This window comes from Tachypleus tridentatus, chromosome 13, assembly GCF_004210375.1.
Source record: "Tachypleus tridentatus isolate NWPU-2018 chromosome 13, ASM421037v1, whole genome shotgun sequence".
NCBI lineage: Eukaryota > Metazoa > Arthropoda > Merostomata > Xiphosura > Limulidae > Tachypleus > Tachypleus tridentatus.
This window is the reverse complement of record NC_134837.1, coordinates 51,672,877-51,697,049: the sequence shown is the minus strand read 5'-3', so window position 1 is coordinate 51,697,049 and position 24,173 is coordinate 51,672,877. Positions and strand designations below refer to the sequence as shown.

At 32.6% G+C, this 24,173-nt stretch overlaps 1 protein-coding gene across 1 annotated transcript in view; it reads right to left on the bottom strand.

The window, feature by feature from the left end:
• Window positions 1-1,393: 1,393 nt before the first annotated feature.
• LOC143238034 (sodium-dependent neutral amino acid transporter B(0)AT3-like) overlaps window positions 1,394-24,173 on the bottom strand; it is a 96,129-nt gene continuing 73,349 nt past the window's right edge. The window contains exons 9-11 of the mRNA XM_076477933.1: window positions 15,658-15,817; window positions 11,620-11,782; window positions 1,394-10,749 (exon numbers count right to left, since the gene is read on the bottom strand). Coding sequence (XP_076334048.1) covers window positions 10,492-10,749; window positions 11,620-11,782; window positions 15,658-15,817 — 581 coding nt within the window. The 3' untranslated portion in view covers window positions 1,394-10,491. The remainder of the gene's footprint in view (window positions 10,750-11,619; window positions 11,783-15,657; window positions 15,818-24,173) is intronic.

Genomic DNA, 24,173 nt, shown 5'->3' with positions numbered 1-24,173 from the left:
TGAATAACTTATTTTTACAGATGTTGCTTTTAGTCTGATTCAAGAACCACGTTGTTGTTCATGCATTTTGGTAATATAAATAACTTCTCAGCCGCTACAATTCTTACCGTTTCCCGGCCCGGCATGGCCAAGCGTGTTAAGGCGTGCGACTCGTAATCTGAGGGTCGCGGGTTCGCATCCCCGTCGCGCTAAACATGCTCACCCTTTCAGCCGTGGGGGCGTTATAATGTTACGGTCAATCCCACTATTCGTTGGTAAAAGAGTAGCCCAAGAGTTAGCGGTGGGTGGTGATGACTAGCTGCCTTCCTTCTAGTCTTACACTGCTAAATTAGGAACGGCTAGCACAGATAGCCCTCGGGTAGCTTTGTGCGAAATTCAAAAACAAACAAACAAACTTACCGTTTCCCAGTTAAGTATGATGAGGTCTGGTATTAGGCGATAAAGCTCGTTGGCACCGGATGCCTCATACATATAACGTGATTGACATGTTGTCACACATTCACCTTTATTTTCACTCAATTTTTTGTTTACAATTATTAATGCATTATTTTATTGTTCCTTGTTCACCAGTTCTTTTGAGCGACGAATAGTTAATTCAAGTAACAAAATATTAATCATTAATAAAATGGTGTTAGAATAAATAAATAATATTATTTTATTTTTCCATACAATATTAATAATTTGCAAATGATTCAAATATAAAATTGATGATAATTATGCTTGATTAAGTTAACATAGTCCACGCCATAAAAGTTGTTCTTGCAATTTGATAATATATATATATATAGTGTCTCAATAACACACACACACACACGTCTGTTGTACCCTAATCAGGCCTGATTAACCCTTGTATTAGGCAAAATACCTCGTCGTACAGAATAAAGCAGATGAAGTATGGGTGACATACATTCACAATGTCTTAGAATTATAATGGTTCACTTTGTTTATGTATTCTATTTAGTCTGTATATCAAAAATCTTCATTTTGAGTACTTTTCCACAAACTTTGTTTAATTCATTTCAAAAACGTTTAGCATTTTATTTATGTATAGGCTTTATATTTCAAAATTGTATAACATTATTTTTGTAGACGCTATTTTGCTTAGCCTACTTCGAAAATTTGAAGTTTTTTTCGTTTTCTTAAAGGGGTGTTCAACACAGCACCCAGTGGCACAGCGGCAGGTCTGTGGACTTAGAATACTAGAAACCGGCTTTCGATACCCGTGATAGACAGAGCACAGATAGTCCATTGTGTATATTTGTGCTTAATTTCAAACACATTTATTTTTAAATCAAAGTTCATATTTGCTTGGTGAAGTATCAGGGTTAGGAGTTTATTGGAAGTCAATCTTATGTTGGAAATATTGAGCTGACAGTACGTCATAATTTGATCATGCACTTTTTATTGCTTCTATAACATCTGACAATGAAATGAAAACAGAAATATATGGCATTTCTTAAATGTATCTATATATACATACACACACACACACACACATATATACAATATATATATTAACAATTTCATACATAACAACATAGTATTTTTTTTCTTTTTTTACCTTTGGTGCTCTTGTATTATACACAGTATACACTTATTTCATATAATTTAAAAATAATAAACCTTAATAATGCGTTTTAACATAGAAATATATTTCTTGATAATAAATAAAATCTAATTTAAACATTACAATGATTTGCTGCACCCTAACGAGCATTATATTTTAATTGTTTAATAAAAAGAATCACAAGTAAAGTAGGCCTTATTATATAGATCGATATATTTATAAAGTATTACATGTCTCAAGCTTAATCAAGTCCATTAAAACGTACGTTATTAAAAAAGAACGTTATAAGAAATACTCTTTTTCTAAGGATTTTTAGCATGTTGGTTTATCATCATTAAAAAAAAAAACAGTGTAACTCAATTATCATATTTGGAGTGAAACTTGTGCAACTTGAAATATACATTTTATTCAGCAAAACCATGTTATACCTTAAAACCTCAACTATCGATTTTTAATTACGTGCTTGCATAAACAATTTAGTTACTACTATCAAGAAAACTCATAATTAAATTTTATTCCAATCACTAGGTGGCTGTTAATAGCGTTAATCATTTAAAAATGAGATGTAACCATTCATGAAGTGCTTTTGCATTAACAAAATGTGGATTGAATCTCTTCACGTTTTGAGCTGTGAGGATGATATTAAGTCACTCACGGAAATAACGCAAACAAATGAAAAAACACGTTTTTTTTTTTTGTAAATGCTTGAAAGTGTTAGTAATTCCCGAAATCAGTGTCTCCCCTACATACAGAAGACAATAAAAAGTATTAGGCTAGTATTTTTAAAATTACTTGAGAAGATAATGACATAGCATCTATTTTGTCAGGTTTCAAAATAAACAGAGATGCAGCGCCAAGTAAAAACAAATCGTTTAATACCAAAGAGAAAGTCTAATTTTAATTTCAACCACAAGTCCACACTTTTCATATTACAATAGTAATATAAAAGTGAAATGTTTTACCACAGTCATTAGTTAAAGAAAATGAAGTACAAACATGTACAAAAACTGCAAACACAATTCAAGCTCGCGCACTTCGTGTCCACGTTCAGATGATTATGGCACTTGACTCGAAATCTGTGGAATCAAAACTCTTCTTTCTCAAACATATTCGTTCTTTTAGGCATGGAGGTATTATAATGTAGCGATCAATCCCAAAATTCGCTGGTAAAGAATTAGATTTGATTGTTTACTAGTTGCATTCCTTCTAGTCTATTACTAAATAGTTCTGAAGTAGCTTTGCGCGAAATTAACATAACAAACAAGGAAACTACCACTTTGTTTCAAATACATGAAAATAGGATGGAATACAGTTCCATTTCATTTTTGCCAACGTTGTAACCACCACAAAAAACTATACATTCTATAACTCTGATAATAGTAGGTGCATCTTTATAAGACTAAAAAAATTTAAAAAGTTTGTTGTGGACAAAAAAAAATAGGATTTTTAGTCATACAAATTGATAAAAATATTTCATTCACAATAAGAACGTGTGTACAAAATATATTATAACTACGATCGCCCAAAATGTTTATTCAGACACACACAAAAAGATCTAGACATAGTGGTGTAGGAAACAATCACTTACTCTACATAAATAACACGAAACAGAATAACGCTTGAGTTGCCAAATTTTACATTTCACATGCCAAACAGAATACAAAACATATAATCTTAGTTCATACACTAACGCAAAAAACAAAGATGTAAAAAAAAATCAGAACTCGGTTGGAGCTCACACACGCCGGTAGGTCGCAAGTATTACACTCCGAAAAATATGGTACAGTAATATAGTACATAACATTTTAAGTAAAAATACATAACTATATGAGAAGTATATTATTAAACATCTTAAAACTTTGTTTATAATACAGAATAGTATGTGCACTTATGAGTAAATGTGAAGGACAAAAATAATATTTGCAGGATGTTTTGTAAGAAAGTCACAATTATAAATAACAGAATGTAAAGAACTATACTGGACCAGTGCTACTGCTGATAGTTATGGAAAGTTGAAGCATTCAAACGTATAAATAAGTCAGAGAATATTCTCGAAAATTTAAATACCAACAGGAAGCTAATATTTTCCGGAATTTGATTATTAGTCAACACCAGAATGTACGGTATTAGTTATTCGACTGTAACCTTATGGTATATTACGTATTGGCATGGAATAAAAAGAAACTCAACCACACTTTCAAAACATATAATACTGTATAATGTACATTGTATGTCACCCTGCGAAGAAATCCAAACCTAAAGGACGCCAGTAAGTTTCATTTAATTCTTAAATTAGACTTTCAAAATTATATAATAAACGCTTAAAGTCACCTTGCGAAAGCAACAGCGACAATAAGCATTTTATTTGACTTAATATAAATACATATTCATTGCACATGAAACACTTTTCTGCCACTAGGTTTGCATGTCTATTGTTAACTATGGATGTGCGTCATAAGATGGTTACAACAGTGTGCTAATAAACAAACAATAAAGTACTCGCATCTGCAGTGAACAAGAGAAAACCTAATAAAACTTTGTACACCTTTCATATGAGACGATTAAGTTACAGTGATTGTTTTTTCTTACAATGTTTTACTAAGAAGTAATTAGCTGTACAAAGTATTATGTTTCTGTGTCACGTGTAAGGCCTCCTACAACAAATTATATTTTTCAAATAAAATAAACTGCTAAAACCAAAATCTCTGCACGAATTTTGGTACTTAAGTATTAACGGGTAGGGCCCGACATGGGCAGGTGGGTTAAAACGTTCGACTCGTAATCTGAGGGTCACGGGTTCGAATCCCCGTCAAACCAAGCATGCTCGCCCTTTCAGCTATGGGGCGTTATAATGTGACGGTTAATCCCACTGTTAATTAGTAAAAGAGTAGCCCAAGAGTTGGCGGTGGGTAGTGATGAGTAGCTGCTAAATTAAGGACGGCTAGCGCAGATATCATATTCAAGATAAATGTTCGGTTTGTTTAGAATTTCGCAGAAAGCTACCCGAGGGCTATCTGCGCTAGCTGTCCCTAATTTAGCAGTATAAGACCAGAGGGAAGGCAGCTAGTCATTACCACCCACCGCTAACTCTTGGTATACTTTTTTACCAACGAATAGTGGGATTGACCGTAACAATATAACGCCCCCACGTCTGAAAGGGCGAGTATATTTGGTGTGACGGGGATTCAAACCCACAACCCTCAGAGTACGAGTCGAGTGCCTTAACCACTTGGCCATGCCGGGCCTAATATAAATGTAATGTGATTAAGTTTAACAAGAGTAACAATTTTTTTTTTATTAATTTTCTAATTAAGCCGCGTTTTATCGAGTCATATTTAGCTGAACCTATCTGGAGACAGACGCTACGTGATCAAAATACCTATCTGGAGACAGACGCTACGTGATCAAAATACCTATCTGGAGACAGACGCTACGTGATCAAGATACCTATCTGGAGACAGACGATACGTAATCAAGATACCTATCAGGAGACAGACGCTGCGTGATCAAGGTCCATTTAATTCCATTCTTAATGCTATCAAACATGTTTGGCCTCCAGAAACAATTGTTTCTTCTGTGTAACACGTATGAGTCTAATGCTTTCTTATTAATTTTGTTGTTGTTGTTGTGAAAAGAAAAAAACATAACTTAATCTAAATAAACCGTATACAATTAATATTGTATTAATCTATTTTAAATTTCCAATATATACAAGTGATTTTAATGCGCTCCCGATAATACGTAAGTACCAGAATTTTACACTACCTGATTAATACCTGAATCGAAACTTTGAGTAGCATGTTCTTCATTTGTTGTTGAACTCAAAATTACATCAGTGAAATAATATATTCTACTCTATAATAGACCTGGTTTTTTCCTCAGTCATATTTTAAAGAAAAACTGACAACTACGTAGTGACACATTCTTGTCTTCATTTTAGTAGATACCAAAACAATTTTGATACCGACTCATCATTTTCATTCATACCAGGAATTACAAAAAAAACAACTTTAAAAGTAGATCTGATTAACTATCTCATATTACTAGACATTAAAACAGAGAAGTACATTAGTAAATCAAATACACTTCTTCACTCCACTGGAAAATAAAGAAACAAAAAGTGAATGTGATTACGTTTCCTCGTGTTACCATCCTACCAAATATATAACCTTAAAGGTACATATACATATACATACTTATATAAGTAAACTTCTTCATTTTACCTTTTATTTTCGCAAAGAACTATAAACACATCCAACTTCCCAAAACTAATTTTATCATCACTAATTTTGGAAAAAATTAAATATCGGAATAGCTCAAATGCGAGATCCACGTTAGGTCGAATTTCTTTGTCCACTTTCCCATTTAAGCCTTTTCTGAAATTATGCTCCTGGTGGTTGATGGGAAATCTTACTTCAGCAAGCCGTGCTTTTTGTGTTTTAACTCTAATTTATAATTTTAATGAATCGTTTGATTTCACCAGGCATTGCAGTGTAAATGCAGCAAACAGTTTTGTTTAATTAAAAAGACTAAATCTAAGCATAACTTAAGAACAATTATTAAAAATGTTTATTCTGTTATACAATATACTCATAAGAGCAAAATAACTACTTCTTTTATCGTTCTATCGTCGTTTTAATTTGAGATTTTCTTACGTGAATTGTGACAATCTGCTTTGAACAAACAATTACACAAAAATAGAATTACAAATAATTGAAAATATAACAATGGTTAAAATCACTTTATTTAACCAGAATAACACGGTCAAAGTTTAAGCTATACGACCTTTGGAAGGTTGTTGGACCGAAACATTAATCACCTCTTGCTCCTCACTGAAATGTTAACAAATTCTGAATTTTTGCATTGACCTTTGACCTTCCTCAGTTGTGGCAGGGTGTTTTAAAAAATATGAATTCTGCATACGTGGAGGAAGAGATTGAACCTCAGATTCCCACGTCGAGCACAACGATCAAACACTGACAAGACCAAACTACTGCATATATGGACGAATCCTATTTATATACTGTTCAAAAATGCATCACAGAAACAATAAGTGCTTAACCTAATAGACTTAAAACTTGTATTAAAAATCGCGTTAACTGAAACTCTTTCTTTTACACATTCCTCTTATTTTGTCCATTGCGGAAATGATGTCATAATACGCCTCTTATTTTGAGTGCGAAAGGGACAAATGATTGTTTGTTTGTTTTGGAATTTCGCACAAAGCTACTCGAGGGCTATCTGTGCTAGCCGTCCCTAATTTAGCAGTGTAAGACTAGAGGGAAGGCAGCTAGTCATCACCACCCACCGTCAACTCTTGGGCTACTCTTTTACCAACGAATAGTGGGATTGACCGTCACATTATACGCCCCCACGGCTGGGAGGGCGAGCATGTTTAGGGCGACTCAGGCGTGAACCCGCGACCCTCGGATTACGAGTCGCACGCCTTACGCGCTTGGCCATGCCAGGCCAGGGACAAATGAAAAGGAACGTAAAGAAATACATATACAATTGACGTTAGGCTTACTCGTTTCTAATGCTTCGTCAGCTATCTGCATTTATACAGAAACTTTTATTAAAATATTCAAAGTAAATTAATGTAAATTACATTGTACAATGTTTAAGTTCTGATTTGTTGGGATATCGCTCTATGTACCGAACACGAAAATTAAAATCCTTACTCCAAAACTTCTTTGATTTAAAAATAATAGACAACATATTACTATTACAAAAGCAATCTTTACATCTAAAACTAAACTAAAGAGTAGTGCTAACGTGATATAACATCAGTATTTACACCTATAACTTTTAAGTTTCTTGAATGATTTACATAAATACAACGGCTATAATTGAATTTGCTGAGTATCTTCATCAAAGTACAAGAAAACAGTGTGCATTTGCAATTACACTGGTTTAAATCACAACACCAACACACGTTAATAGAGCTAATGTACTCCAAAAGTGTTAAAGTTTTCAACCTTAATGTTCATGAGTATAACATCCACACTAATAGTCTATGTTTTAATGTCAATTTCCAGTAAATAGTCGGTTCTATTTGTATACGTTAAAACGGATAAATGTTAATGCTAAACACCAATGTTTAGGAATACAACATTTATGCTTAGACTTTTACAGTTAACCAGCACAATACGTAAATATAACACTCGTGACCTGAATCTTCCTTTCTCAAGCCGTCTGGTGGGACAGCGGTAACTCTTCGGATTTACAACACTAAAATCCGGAGTTCGATACTCATCGGTAGACACAGATAGCCCGATGTGGCTTTGGCATGAGAAAACACACACACGCACACTGAAGTGAGTACAATACTTGTTTCTAAATGTTTTTAATCTGAATACTAATGCAAATTTTTAAAATAACACTTATGACTGTTGAGCTTTAAAAATAATATTCATGAATATCAATCAACAATGGTGCAGGAAGCTTAGTTGCTTTTCGCCATAAAATGCCAAACCAACCAATCAATCAACAAAGGTACTTTCAAAGTTAGGCCTTAAAATTACGAACACAACTGCATTTTATAGTTAGGCTTAAGCGCTATAACACTTATACTTAACATTTATAGTTACAGTTACACTTGAATACATTGAAACTTGAAGTCCACCACCACTAAAATACAACAATATTTACAAACTGTGAAATACTTCAGTTTTTCGTCTTTTTAAAAATGTCTTTTTCTGACTTATATAATGTCACCGCCAATTTTCAGAACACCAGTCCACAATATTAATTTACTGGTCATTTGATAGTAGAATCTTCCAAAACATAACACAGACCAATATTACAATAAAGTCAATAAATCAGATTGATCGTAATAGTGAGCTATTTTAATATTTTCACTTAAAAACTATTCGAAGTAGACAAGTGCCCCGCTGGTACAGCGGTAAGTTTATGGATTCATAATGCTAAAATCAGGCTCTCGATTCCCCTCGCTGGACTCAGTGGATAGCCCCATGTGGCTTTGCTATAAGAAAGAAAAACACACACATACGAAGCAGAGAAATGCTAATTTTAAAGTTATTTATGTTTGTTTGTTCCAATAGTCAGTTGTTGTTTACTGTTATGTTCTTAATCTAAAAACGAATTTTATATAAAAAACTGAAAATCATTTATGAGCGTGTAGCATAGGACGTGCCAGCTTAAAATGATGTAAAACAGTAATTACAACACAAAAGGGGCAAAAGTTTTAAGATTTAGATCATAAAACAATTTTTTTTTTTGTAAAACATATAAAAGATTCTACCATTCCGGTTACTTGGATAAGTGCATTTGAGACAAGAAGTATGGAAACATCGATTGCTCAAAATGTTAGTAAAATGTGTTTATGGTAAGAACTGTGGAAGACTCCACTGTCTAAAATGCCAGTGATGTGTGTTTATGACAAAAAGTGCGAAACTTTCCACTTCTTATATTGTTATTGAAATCTGTTTATAAGAAGTGTGAAAGGTTCCACTGCCCAGATTGTTATCAAAGCGTGTTTATGACAAGACATCTGAAAAATTTCATCGTCCAAAAAGTTACTAAAACGTATTTATGTCCTAACACGAGTTAAGAAGGTTTTATTGCCACCAATAGTTGTTAGAATATTCAACTAGAATGATCTGTGACTTAATATATAATTATAGTACGCTCATATAATTAGGTGAATAGAAAGTTTTTGACTTACTAGACTTAATTAATTTTCACTATCAGATATGATTTTAATTTAAATGCTTAAGAGAGGAAGAAATGTAGATATTTTCAATATTTTTTCAGGGTTATTGAATATATGTATCTAACGATCATCTGAAACGATTTTTCGATATAAATTCTAGAACACTCCATTCTCTTAAAATCATTTTGATAAAAAGATATTCTTAAGGTACACCAAAGTTTTGTGATTCCCAATTTCTTCCTTACCAAGACAGCAGCTATAATATGGAAATATGGTAAGAACGTGAGTGGAAGCATTCACATCCATTCATACTCTGTTGATAGCTAATAAAAAGCTAAGGCTTTCTTTTTTTTAACATACAATAAATTCGATTTTTACTTTAATCGTGTTAACGAGCCCGGAAGTAATAGACATTTTATTTTAGTTCAAAATGACAAACTCTGATACGAACTAATGACTTTTTGAATTTGTAATTTCCTCCAAAGTAATATAGCTGAACGGAGAATTTTTGGAACTATTTCTATGTTGTCAATTTGAGCCAGAATTTGGTGAATGAATTGTATACAGCCATACTGTAGTAGCTATAATTTGGTAGACTTTTAGCTGCTTTTGTTGTTAACTGTCAGGTTCTTCACTGTATTTACAGCAACCAGTAAGTTCTCGGCTGCATTTGGGGCAAACCTTTGCAGATTTTCTTCTAAATTTGTCGTTATTTTACAAGATGTTTGGTAACTTTCTAGTTCTTGATTAAATTTGTCACAATATTTAGCTATATTTTTCGGTAAGATGGCAAATTTGTAGTATTTCTCTACCTAAAAGATACACTGCATCTATATCGATAGGCTTTTGTTTACTTCTGTGACAAAACACTTGCATGACAGCTGGATATTAAGGCTAGACCTTGCTGTATAGACTTACTGGGAATCCCTTCAACAGATGTTATAATTAAGTCTCTTTTTTATAGCCCCAAAAGTCTCTGTAGAATGATCGTCCTCAGTGAACTAAGGGTATTGGAAGGCTTTTAGTACTTGGATCTGAACTAAAATTATATTACATATGGTTAATGTCAGAGTTTCGTTGCTTCCTGTGCCTGAGAGTATATGTCGGTGCACTTTGACAATGCCAATGATAAATCTGATAACCAATAATATATTAGCTTTTCAACACAGAACGCCATCTGCATAAGAGGTGAAGGAAAATACGTAAATATTTTAAACATTTTCTTCTTCTCCACCATAAACATCTAATTTCAAATGCCCTCAGAAACATCGTCTTCCTCACGCACGCAGAAAAGCCACTTTTCCACCGTGGTCACTTTATGAGGGGCGATTCCATAAAAATCACGTAGTTCTTCTGCAGGAAACCATGTTGGTTCCTCATCCTGAAGAATTCGAATGCCAAGAACTCTTAGAAAGGCCACCAGGGGAATCCAAATGGCTGCCATCAAAATTAAAACGGCGATCAAAATATGTGCCCAATGAGGCCATTCCAAGTGCATCGGAGAAGCCTAATGACGAACATTTCTGCATTAATTATTACTGTAAATTGTCAGTTTTTTATAGAACAGAATGTTTGAAAAATAAACTTCTTAGTTATATTTTTATAATAATTCTTGCATTAAAGACAGAGTCAAAAAATAAACAATATAGCGTCGGAAACAAATAAGTGATGTAAAGAGTTGAAAGTGAATCAGATTTGTGAAGAGCATTTCATGAAAACAAAATTAGGCTAGATTAGATCATTACTGATTTTGGTGCCGGTTCGTAAGTTACAGTTTGTTTGAAGTAATGAGTTACTTTTTAATTGAGTTCAGTTAGTTAGCGAAATTCTATTAATCAGAAAAAATATCAGACGAAATTAATGTGAAAATAAACAATTGAATTACTAATTTATGTACCCTTTAATTGTTATCTTAATATCTTTATCTTGTTTTTCGTCATTTTTATCTCTAGCTATCAAATTCATTATATAATTTTTCTTTTTGATTGTGAGATATTATTTTGGACCAAATCCGAAACCAGATTCATATTAAGGATATCACAAACTTATTGAAAGTTATATGGAGGAGTCATATAATCACTTTTCCTCCCTTTTCCCTGTTTCCATGCTTATGAACGTGCATTATGTTCTGCCTCTATTGTGATATGAAATCAACATATTTAAAGAGTTGTTTTCATAGTAAGCTGAAATTTAAATTATTATGGGGTGAAGATAACATCATACACGTTACGATTTATGTTATAAGCATCTCACGATACAAAGTTTTTTTTTCATGATATTTTTTAACTAGCGAGAGTCAACTTTCATAAATATCGTTTACAAAACGTGAAATGTCGATAAATAACCAAATAAATATTGCTGAAAAGTTACAACCTACCGATTCACTGTCCCAAGCTTCGTATCCGCTACCCTCTTTAGCAATTTTAACAAAGCTGGTTACCAAGATTGTCAACATGGTAATTGGGGCAACATATTTCAAACAGAAGAGCCAATAGTAACTCGGCCGCTTGCCCGTCATTAGTTCCAAGTCATCACTGAACCTGTGTTTACGTTAGAGACCAAGCCACTTTGAAGTTCCACAAATAGTCATATAACATTAACATGATAAAAAATTGTTACATGCAGCGGGGTCTACTGAAGACACTTACTGGGAACAACTCTTCGTGAACATTGATTAGGGCGAAAGGGAAAAACAGGAACTGACAAAAATAAGGGGAAGGGGAGATAAAAATATAAAGATATTACTGGTATTTTATTATATTTTCCTTAGTTATACCACAGATGCATAGAAGGCAGTAGTTGGTAGAGATGGTGCATTCCTTCCAACACTTTTAAAATGAGGGGGATAATTAACTGACATTACTTTATTATAGGCAATGTATTTAATTTAGATAAATTTTTGAAAGATTCATCAGAGAAATAGTAAAACATAAACTATATTTTCTTACGGTTGGTAACATACAATGTTTTGGGCAGGTGATTTTCTTCAGATAAAAAGAGGTAATGAATCTAACTTTGTTCCGTATACTGATTAACGTCTTTCATCCATAGAACTTGGAAATGTACCTAGACGATACGTTGATTGCCTGTCTTATAAAAATGTATATATTTCATACCTACTATCTCTGGCAAATTTTTGAACAATGTATATAGTTTTAAACTTAAATTAGACTAGAATAAATGATTATACCATTTTTATGTCGATTTGTAAGTTAAAATGAGTATGAGGTAGTAAGGTATTATTTTACTGAGTTGTTAGTCGGTTATTTATTATAATTTGGAATATTAAATTCGTGTTATTGAAGAAGTAATAAGTGATACGCCATGCATATTGTACATCGTAATAAATTAGCAAGTTGCATAATTGTAGCCGATGGAGGGAATTATTTCGACTTTTTAGACCTATTATTTAAAGCGTTTATAAGCCTAGGTCTTTATAAGCCCATGGGCATTGAATCCGTAGTAATGTATGAATTTCTGAGAAATATAAAGTATTTATCATAAACTTAGGACTATCAGTGTTAAGTTTATCTGTAGAACTTGCAGTCGAATAAATAAAATGTTTTTTGTTATCATGAATTGGACTGGACCTTGCACTCTTCTTTCTCCGATCAATCCCGAAGAAACAGTTATAACAATATTTTAATATTAAATAGACATATTTGAATCTAAAACGTTAGTTACATTTGATCTACAAACTAAATAAAATTTAGATCCGTTTTGATTATTCCAAATGGTTTTGGGTAATATGCTCATTACCACACTTTAAGGTGTCACACTCTTATATTCTAGCGGGGGGTCCGTGGTATAGAACAAAGATTAAAAATTAAATTTGGGATGAAGACTTTTCCTAGTTTCTAAGGAAGGCAAGCCCTGTAACTTGTACAAAAATGTGGTATCTTATAACATCTACAAATGTGGGAGAAAACTAATATTTATTTTCAACTAAAAGGGTTTGTTTGTTTCAGCGCAGAAATAAACAATAGGTTGTATACGCTTGATTCATTATGGCGAAAAGAACCCTGGATTTTATCATTGTAAGTCTGTAAATTTACTCTTAATCCACAGGGTTTTGTTTTTGTTTGTTTTGAATTTCGCGCAAAGCTTTAATCTACAGGGAGCCAACTAAAGGAAAATATGTGAAATGGTGACACGATTTTTTGTAACAACCAAATATAATGTATTATTTAGTAACGTCCAGAGGGTTGCTCTATCAGTAGTGCCACCTGAATTGGAAAGTAATAATAATAATAGAATGGAAATTTACAGCATTTGTTAATAGAATAAAAAATGAAATTTTCTTTCATAACCTGAGATATACGTGGCTGTTAATAACAAGATAATCTAGAGCATCTAGACATTTACAGGGCATGGCATTTGCTAGATTTGTTTTGCATTTGGGACACGTGGGTAATTATAAAAAGACATAATTTTGTAACATTCGTAAGCAAAAGAATAAGAATATTTAACAGATATTTCGTGACATCAATCTCTGGCAAGGTAACAATACTAAAATAATTATTTCAGTATATCTATCCAGGAAAATAACAATACGTCTATAAGTATAATAATACTAAAAATAATGTTTTTCAATACAATTACCAAGGAAAATAGCAATACTAAAGTGTTATTTCGAAACACATATATTTATATTGATAATAATATTACAAGAATATTTTCAGTATATTTACCAAGGGGAATAACAATATTAAAGAAATTTCTGAATAACATCTATTTCCAGAAGTAAAACAATACTAAAGTAACATTTTTTTCAGTATATTTACCTTGAAGAATAACAATATTAAAGTGAAATTTTGTAGCATCCGTTTCTAGAAGGGTAATAATTCTAAAGGAATATTTTTGAATATATTTATTTAACGATGGAAATAACAATATTAACTTAATACTTTGCAACATCCACTTCTAGGAGGTAATAATATTAAAGGAATTTTTATATATCTTTACTCAGAATAATATTAATATTAAAATATTATTTTAATATGTACATCTAGAAGGATAGCAATGTTGAAGAAATATATCGAAATATATTTATTTTCTTATGAAAATATCAATTAACTTGTTATTTTGTAATATCAATGTGTAGAATGAAAATAGTACTAACTAAGGTTTTAAATATATTTTTACCTGGTAGAATAGTAATATTAAAGGAATATAACAATAATAAAATAGTAATTTTAAATATATTTATTAGCTTATGAGAATAACAATATCAAGGTGATATCTCATAACATATATATCTAGAGGAATAACAAGACTAAAATTAAAATTTTAAATATGTTTATTCACCTAGAAGAATAACAATATTAAATTGATGTTTCGTAATATCTACATACAGAAGGATATACCGTATTTCCCGGCGTCGAAGACGCTATTTTTCATCAAAATAAGTCTCAAAATTTTACCCTGCGTCTTTTAGGCCGAAGGTTACGTTGCTCATAGGCCTAAATTTAAGCCTAGATGAAGTGTTTAGATACTACACAGTAATCCAAGCCCCTCTATATGACTCGTTAAGTTACTTAGTATTAAATAACAAATAAATACACAGAAACAGGTCACAGTACATATAACGCTGTAATATCGGCACTCTTTTTAACTCCTCGGGCTTAGAATAACGTTACTACTGGTAATAACACAGATAATCCAGTGGTAATATAAGGTATACACTTTCAAAGCACATAACTCACAAAAACTAGAAGTGGAAAAGCGGATTTAATGTACCCATGAAACATCTTGGTAAGATTGGTGGAAGCGCTAGGACCTTATTCTTATGTTTATCTTTTTTTTCAAAATTTAGTTAATCAAAATGGGGGTGCGTCTTCGACGCCAAGAAATATAGTATTAATGCAAAATAAATTATTTTAAGTGTTTACTTAAATAACAAAAATAAAGAGTTATTTCGTAACTTCTATGAACAGAAGAGTAATATTACGGATGTATGCTATGTATCAAGGTTGCAAATGTATAATTTGAATCATTTGTATCTAAAAGAACATTAGTGTTATAAAGGTATTTTTATAATACTTGTATCTACAAGAACAACACTAAGTTAGAGATGTTTTGCAATATTTGTAGCTAGAAAAATTCAGTATTAAATGGTTATTTTGTAACATCCGGAGGTTGGTGGATAAAAGTGGTAAAATTACTTTCTACGAAAGAATAGTATAACAAAATCTGAAAAGTTTCTATGTTTTTCTCAAAGTTTATCTGCATACCCAACCCATGCTATATTACCTGTATCATCATAACTGTTAGCTTTCCCTTTACTTGTATTTAAGAGGATATTATTAATTTGAAACTCTTTATATGTAATAACGAATCACATAGATGTTGTTTACATTATATTCTAGGATAGAGTTTTACAAGTTTATCCAATTATTCCAATAATAAAACATACCTTGTAACGCCATAAATGTAAGATATAGCGATGCATTCAAAGAAGGCCACAATTAGCAAAGGGAAATTACCGCTGAAATCATCATACAAGGTGAAGACGTAATTACCTCCGCCGTGTGAGAAAATTAAAGACATTCCAAAAGAAACTAAGCAGATCACTCCTGAAACCATAAAACAACAGAAACATGTATATAGTAGATACATCTTACTACAATACACCCAAACACGTGTATAATACAACAGAAATATGTATACAGCAGATACATCCTAATACAATACATCCAAACACATGTAAAATGCAACAGAAATATGTATACAGCAGATACATCCCAATACAATACACGGAAACACATGTATAATACAACAGAAATATGTATACAGCAGATACATTCCAATACAATTCACCCAAACACATGTATAATACAACAGAAATATGTATATAGCAGATACATCCTGATACAATACAACGATCTATCAAAAAGGACAAAAATATGTAAAGCACACCCAAACACATTTGTATCATCCACACATAATAATAAAATATATATAACTATTCAATCACAGATGAGTTTAATAAAACCTATTTTTATCTGTTAACATTCTACTACACTGTGTTCCTGTACTATTACGTATGGATGAAGCGAATGCCATTCCTACCATCTTGTTCCTGAAGAACTGATATTAGCCATCCATACATTTGCTTTCCTTTTTGTACTGACTTGTATGCAAAATTATTTATAGAACACACGCAATGATATGGGTCATATCTCCAGTAATAAACTATCTTTATTGACTAAACTGAATTCTATAATTTCCACTAATAAATCGCGTAATCACGTTGAATAAAACAGTTAAGTAACTAAATAAAGATTTGTTTGAATCACTTATAAAAATACTTGGCTAATATCTACGAAAACTTACCTTTTTAAATAGTTTATGTTTAAGTTGATGTGGAATAAATTTTCTATTTAAATATGCAGTATTCATTTTAAAGACGCAGAATAAAAGTCTCTTCTGCCAGAATCTCTTGGGGATTATTGGATATAATTGTTTTTTATGTTTTCTCTCTTACGTTAAAAAATTAAAATAGAATATGCTTTTTCCAACGCGGTCATATCATCTTGTTTTTATATAAACCTGACTTATCAAATATGAATGCATCTTACATTCATATATATATATATATAAATGCATGTACGTAATGGACAAAAACTAAGCTCCGGCAAAGGAAAGCAAGATTATAATAATGTATAATGACACTACTTCCTTTTGAGAATTGTGATTTTTTCTGTCTTTTTTTCCATTATTAGCTTTTCGTTTTGGATACATTAAGATTCTTGTCTCGAAAAAAAATTTAGCTATCTTAGAATATTGCCTAGCAACGCACAAAAAACATTACTTTAAAAGTTGAGTAATTCGCATGGATGCTTTAAAATGCTGTGTCTGTTAAGATGTTCAGACACCTATCTCAGATTATAATCTATAACATTTATAACCATGTAAAAGTTAACAGATTCAAATTGAGTGCTGTAGGTCTGTATTACAAATGACGCTTATGTCAAATTATAGCATGTTAAATATTCGTTTTTAATGTTAATCAGATAGATAGCCAATAAAAGGATGACGAATAGCAATAAAGATATTTTCCCAAAAGGGAGCCAAAGGCCATCTGAAGTAGTCACCTCTTTTAATTATTGGCACCGCTATATAGTAGTGTGTTGTCCGTCAGTCAGTCAGTAGAAATTAAAACGACATCACATAAGATACCCTTAACATTGCAATCTGTACTACCATGAATCAGGAAATAAATTATGCGCTCTGCAGCATAACACAGCATAACATATGAATTCAAGAGCAAAAAATAATTTTGGTTTTATTTACTTTTGAAACAGAACAGATGTACGGAAGTACATCTAGAATATGTTATAATCAGAAGCATATCCCAGAATGTTTGGGTCCTTCTGCGAATTTTCCCATCGGGTTCCCTTTATTTCAGATTTATTATAGTGCTATGGAGCTTTATTCAGCTCGGGTTTCACACAACACGGAATCTCCATGGCAGTTACTTGCTTCTAGCTATAATATATCAACTACATTGTATTTGCTATATCTAATGTAGAAAAGGCCTTTTGTTGAGCACTATAGCTAATGGCTAGGATACGACAGACACAGGAACTACTTATGTCATCAGTTTTCATTATGAGGTTTGGTTAAGCTGTTTCTACTGTTTGTAGTTTACAACACTGTCATTTTCCATAACGATAGTGAACTATACGTTCAATAAAGTGTCGGAATATATATTTATTTATTTAACTTGTAATCCATGTCATATATAAATACCTCTCCTATAGTGACACACTTTTCATTACAAAATGAATAAATTAATCGACTATTAAGTGGACAAAGACGAGTGACAAGGGCTGATTCTTAACTTAGCGTTCAGTAAAGAGCATTGTGTATGGTTTAAACAGATCGGTTCGAACCCCCGTCGCACCAAACATGCTCGTCCTTTCAGCCGTGGGGGCGTTATAATGTTACTGTCAATCCCACTATTCGTTGGTAAAAGAGTAGCCCAAGAGTTGATGGTGGGTGGTGATGACTAGTTGCCTTCTCTCTAGTCTTACACTGCTAAATTAGGGGCGGCTAGCGCAGATAGCCCTCGTGTAGCTTTGCGCGAAATTCAAAAACAAACAAAAAAAAATTAAACAGTTCGTATCCGTAATGAAGTTCGGTATGTTTACGCTTTAAAAAGTATAAACTAATTCATCAGTTATTCCGAATGATAAAATGAGTTAACTCAAGTAAATAGATAAATAACATTAATAACAAACAAACTGTGTGTTAAAATAGATAAATAATTTGATGTTAATAAAAATCATAAACCTAATTCTGATATGCAACAACCTTGTTAAAACTGATAAAAACTTAATCTCGTAAACTTGACCTAGTTTACATAGAAACAGTTATTGTCGAAGTAACTGATGACACAAATAGAAAGTCAATCAATACTGTGAATGTTGTATTCCAGCCAGCTAATGAGCTCTGGTATCGAGCATAAAGCAGTGTTGACACTGATGATAGCAGATAAAGTGTGATTAATTTATTGTTACTTTCATTGAAAAATTCTTATAATTTATTAATTTAAAAAATTAAATTTAGAATAAGGTTTGGTGTTCATACTTTAAAAGTTTGTCTTCTTAATGAAGTTTCGTATGGTTATACTTTAAAAAGTTTGTATTACTAACGGTTTTCAGTTTGTTTATACTTTTAAACGTTTGTTTTCCTAACAAGGTTCTTTGTGTTCATACTTTATAAGAGTTTGATTTCCTAATGAGGTACAAATGAGGAATTCTACAAAACCCTCATAGAACTTACGGACAAAAAGCACCTAAAACAGTAAAGACCCAGTTCAAACAACGCTTTAAAACCTGTAACTGCTAAAGATATACACATGTAAAAACACACTTGTTAGAATTGCAAAGACAAGGAAAATGAAAATACATTTGAAACGGCTAGTTTGTAATTATTATTATTGTCTTGCCAGCCTAGAACAAAAACTGCTTGGTATATTCCACCCAAACCTACTTGTATAATACTGAATAAATTACTGTGAAGGTTGTAGGGGCATTGAAAAGTTAATTTGTTTAATCTACAGTACTATGGAAATGTGTTAGGACAAAACAGATTTTAGGCCAATTTAAAACACAAACCGGGAAGGTAAATCACAGGTGAAACATCAAGATTTTATTAAGTTTTATATTTAGTAAAAATGAAACTCAGTGAAAGTGCTTGAGTTTAACAAACAGTCAATAGTTTGTGTCCCTCTTTTACTTTAATCACTACACACTGTCTTTCAGGCATTGTTGCAATATATTTAACGAAAGTGTCCTTTGGGATTTTAATCCAAATGTCTGTAATACATTCCTATTAAGTTTCTTTGAAAGTAACATTTTATTTGTCAAGTTTTGATCTTATCTTTCAAATCCCATATCTACTTAATTAGGTTTAAATAAAGATCTTGTAGGGATCGTTGCATCATTTGAATGACTCCAGCAGCTAAGTAATTTCTGTGTTGGTTGGTTGAGTGTTTGGGGTCGTTATTTTGTTAGTAGTAGAATCCTTTACCGATAAGCTAGCCACCATTGTATACCATGACATATCATTATTTGGTGGTACTTGCGCTGGTCCATTATTGCATCTATTTTGAAAATATCTCCTTTCTCCTCAGCAGAAAAACACCCCCAAACTACTACCCTGCCTTCCCCATGCTTCATAGGTGATATGCATTAAGATATCTTTCATTTTTTTTGCCGGACGTAATAATTACGCTTTGAACCAAATAGTTCAAACTAGGACTCATCCATCCATAACAGTCTTTTCCAATCATCAAGTCCGAGTTTGTAACTCTTAATAATGTTTGGAGATCAAAAATATAACTCTATGTAACAGCATGGAGCAAAAATAGGGTTTGTAATTTGAGTAAATAATGTGTTCAGTATCTTATTTGCGTATTTTTTTACGATCCCTGCTTAAAGATTTTTGTATTCTCATTTTTTTTTATTTTTCTTGTACCTTAAAACTTTTGCTTTCCAAATGAGATTCAGTGTGTTTGTACTTTAAATTCTCCCGCTGGAACAGCGGTAAGTTTTCGAATTTACAACGCTAAAATTAGGGGTTCGATTCTCCTCAGTGAACACAGCAGATAGCCCGATGTGACTTTGTTATGAGAAAACACACATGCACACTTTAAACCTTTGTTTTCCTAATGAAGTTAAATGTATTTATACTTTAAAACGTTTGTTTTCATAACATGGTGGGCCCGGCATGGCTAGGTGGTTAAGGCACTGGACTAGTAATACGAGGATTGCAGGTTCGAATCCCCGTCACACCAAACATACTAGCCACTTCAGCTGTTGGGGCGGTATAATGTGAAGGTAAATCCCACTATTCGTTGGTAAAAGATTAGCCCAAGAGTAGCCGGTGGGTGGTGATGATTAGCTGCCTTCCCTCTAGTCCACCCTAACCACATGACCATGCAGGGTCCCCGCGACGGACAGAGCTAAAATTGTTCAATGTGTAGTCCTGCGCTAAACAAAAACGTTTGAGACAAAGCATGATCGAGTACGTTTTAAACACACATGTTAATCAGTAGGAAACATCACGAGGAGTCTGGGTGTGGCTTTAGTGTTTGGCACATCTTGATAGTGAATCCAAGAATACATGGTTTGAGTTTTGATGCCTCAAAATTACACTCCATACTTTAGGGCCCTATGCACCATAAGTGTGACGACCAAATCCCACTGTTCGGTCAGATAAGAGTAGTTCAAGAGTAATCGGTTTCTGTTACTGACTAGCTACTTTCCTTCTAGCTTGTCAGTTCAAAATAAAGTTATTTGCGAGTAGTTGTTTGTTTAGGACTGCATACTCTTTTGGGCCCATGTGTTGTTTGTTTGTCTTAGAACTTCCTAGCAGTTATATGTATCATCTGTAGGGAGAATACCTGTTAAAGTTCAAACGTGTAAAAAAAATGTAAGTGAAACTCAGTGGGAAATGCATTTCGGATTCATATAAATGCTCATTATTTGATCAGTACTTTTGTTAAAGAACCAATTTGCTGTAAAATAGAGAGGAAAATGTGATAGAAGTTATTCAAGTACAATGATTCTTAACAGCATGCATTGAGTGTGACGTCAATACATCAAGGCACTATATTTTTCTGACACTTGATTCGAATGGTTTTGCTTGAATGCGGCATCGATCCCTCTGGCTTATTTGCGACACGCCTACACGAGTCCTATAGTCTCGAGACATGTATTTCTATCGATACTGCAATAAAAAGTCCCTTCTCTTTAAGTGGAAAAGCTATGATAAATAGGTTAAGCCTCTTGTCAACATAATCTATATATACCACGATGGCTTAATTATCGATGGAAGACAGAATAAACATTTTTTACAAAATTACACCCTGACTAAAAACTAAACTAGAAGTTTCTATTTCAGAATCACAAACTGATAGGGAAGGACGCGTCCTAATAATTAAATTGGGGCCCGAATATCACTGCCCCGCTCAATATTTTTTATGATAATGTTTTGTTGTTGTTTTTTTCTATGCAGTTGTCTGTCTGCTTTTTCCTTCCGTAAAAGCGAAAACGCGCTGACCAATTCACCCCACCGGCTACAACAAACTCCCTGTATTCTTCAAAGTTTTTCTCGAACCTCATATTTATATCCTACCCTTGAATTTATTGGAAAATTTGACGTCAAATCTTTAGAGCTATTAAGGCTTATATTCAAACTTTTGATCTTAATGCCACAATTGTGACCTGCAGTTTTCTTAAGCGAAATAGATTAAAACGTTAAAATTAAAACTTACAATACTGCCTCTTTCCTGGATTGTGACGTCCCTTGAACAACATAATAAAAATAGATAAAAGTTACACATAAAACATCTATGGCCAGGTGGTAAGGGCGCTTGACTCGCAATCTTATAGTCACGGGTTCGAATCCCTGTTCCAAAAGACATGCTCGCCCTTTAATCTATGGGAGCTTTATAATGTAACAGTCAATCTCACTATTGATTGGTAAAATAATAACTCAAGAGTTGACAGTGGGTGGTGATGGCTAACTGCTTTTCCTTTCATTACCAAATTAGGAACAGCTAGAGCAGATAGTTTTCATGTAAATTTGCGCAAGTTCTAAACAAAACAAACAAAGTCATTAAAACTTTGTAACGTGCAAGTAAATGATACTTGGGTAAAGAGGTTTAAATAATTAATACCATCTTATCACATAAAATATATGTATTAAAAGTAATTTTTAGGCTTAGTTATAATTCATTTTGTAGTGAGATTGTAAGACAAATTAAATACATTATTTTATTTAACAAATACAGTCTAAAAATAACTAATTATAAAACTTAGGCTTAACAGTGTTACCAACGGATACTGGTACTTAATCATTATTCTGGGTGTTTATTTTAATTTTACAAATAATACAATGGCCAAGACTAGTTTGGAGGTTAAGCATTCAGAGTTTGTTAGGTAAAATAGGTACAAAGAAAGGGAAATCTGGACTACTATGTACTTTTGAGGAAGTTAGTATTTAGGATGTTTAATCTATATGTAGAGTTTGTAGGTTGGAGAAAAAGTTGGAGGTTATCCTTATTGAAGTTGAGGAAATAGATAAAGAAAAGTATAAAGTGTTGGAAATGACAGTAGGACTTCAAGAGGAGCTTAATCTTTTACATGCAAGGGAGGCATCAGCTAAGATTAACAATGAAATTCAGGAAGTTAGAGGGGGTAGTATTACAGTTGGAAGTACTGATCTTATTTGTAAAGACTCTATTCTTTTGAGCAACAGAGTTTAGCCCTTGACTTGTGTAGACGAGGAACTATTGGAGAGAGGTGTAAGAGAAAAAGGAATAGAGAAGGATATAGATTATGAACTTAAAGTGGTTATAGTTATAAATGATTATCAAATATACAGCATGTGTATAAAGTAGTCTGCGGGACAAATAGGGAAAATAGAGTTAAATTATGCTACACTGGAGTACAAATGGAAGGCATAACTGATAGAACAAGAGATATAATGAAGGAAACTGGCTACGATGCAGTCTTTGTTGTGCACATAATGGCTAAAGATATAGTGAAAAGTAAGTCACAGGAGCTAATTATTAAGTACAAGTGGTTAATGAAAGCATTTAAAGATAAAGGCTATAAATCAACTGTGTCAAAGATACCGACAATAAGTGATTCTGGAGATGACATTTTGAGTAGATCACTAGGGCTAAAATCAATATAGTATGAGCAGGTTAACTGGTCAGACTTATTGGATCAGTTCAGGGAAAGGAGGGAACTTTTTGGAATTAGTGGTTTACACTGAAGTAGGAAAGGATCTAACATGCTTGTAGGACTATCAACACAGCTGTAACGGAAGTTTTAAACAAGGACTAGATAGTGATGAGGGCAAAGATAGACTAAATGAAACAAAATCAAGATGTAGAGGAAAGTTTAGAATAGTAAATCAATATACAAGTGACTATAAGAATAGGCCTAATTATTACTATTGTAATGCTAGAAATATAAAGAATAAAATAGATTACTTTAGGGCACTAGTGGATTTTGATATAATGGTAATAACTGAAACATGGTTAAATGCAAATGATTTTAATGACAGAAATATATTTGAAATACATGGTTGTAGGTTATTTAATAAGGTCAGAGTAGTAAAGAGAAGTAAAAAGGAGTGGCACTATATGTAAAGTGTGAATTACATCCTGTTGAAGCTGAGAATAATAGCAAGAAGATTGAATCCATTTGAATTCTTATTAGTGGATACCAAGGAGAAAACAGTTTAGTAGAAACTTGTTACAGACCACCAGATGAATCTTTAGAGTAATAAAATTTCAGCTGTTAATGAAGTCATAATTATAAATTATTTTAATTTCAAACATATTGATTGGGCTGTTGTTGTTTGTAATTAAGTACAAAGCTACAAAAAAGACTATCTGTGCTCTAC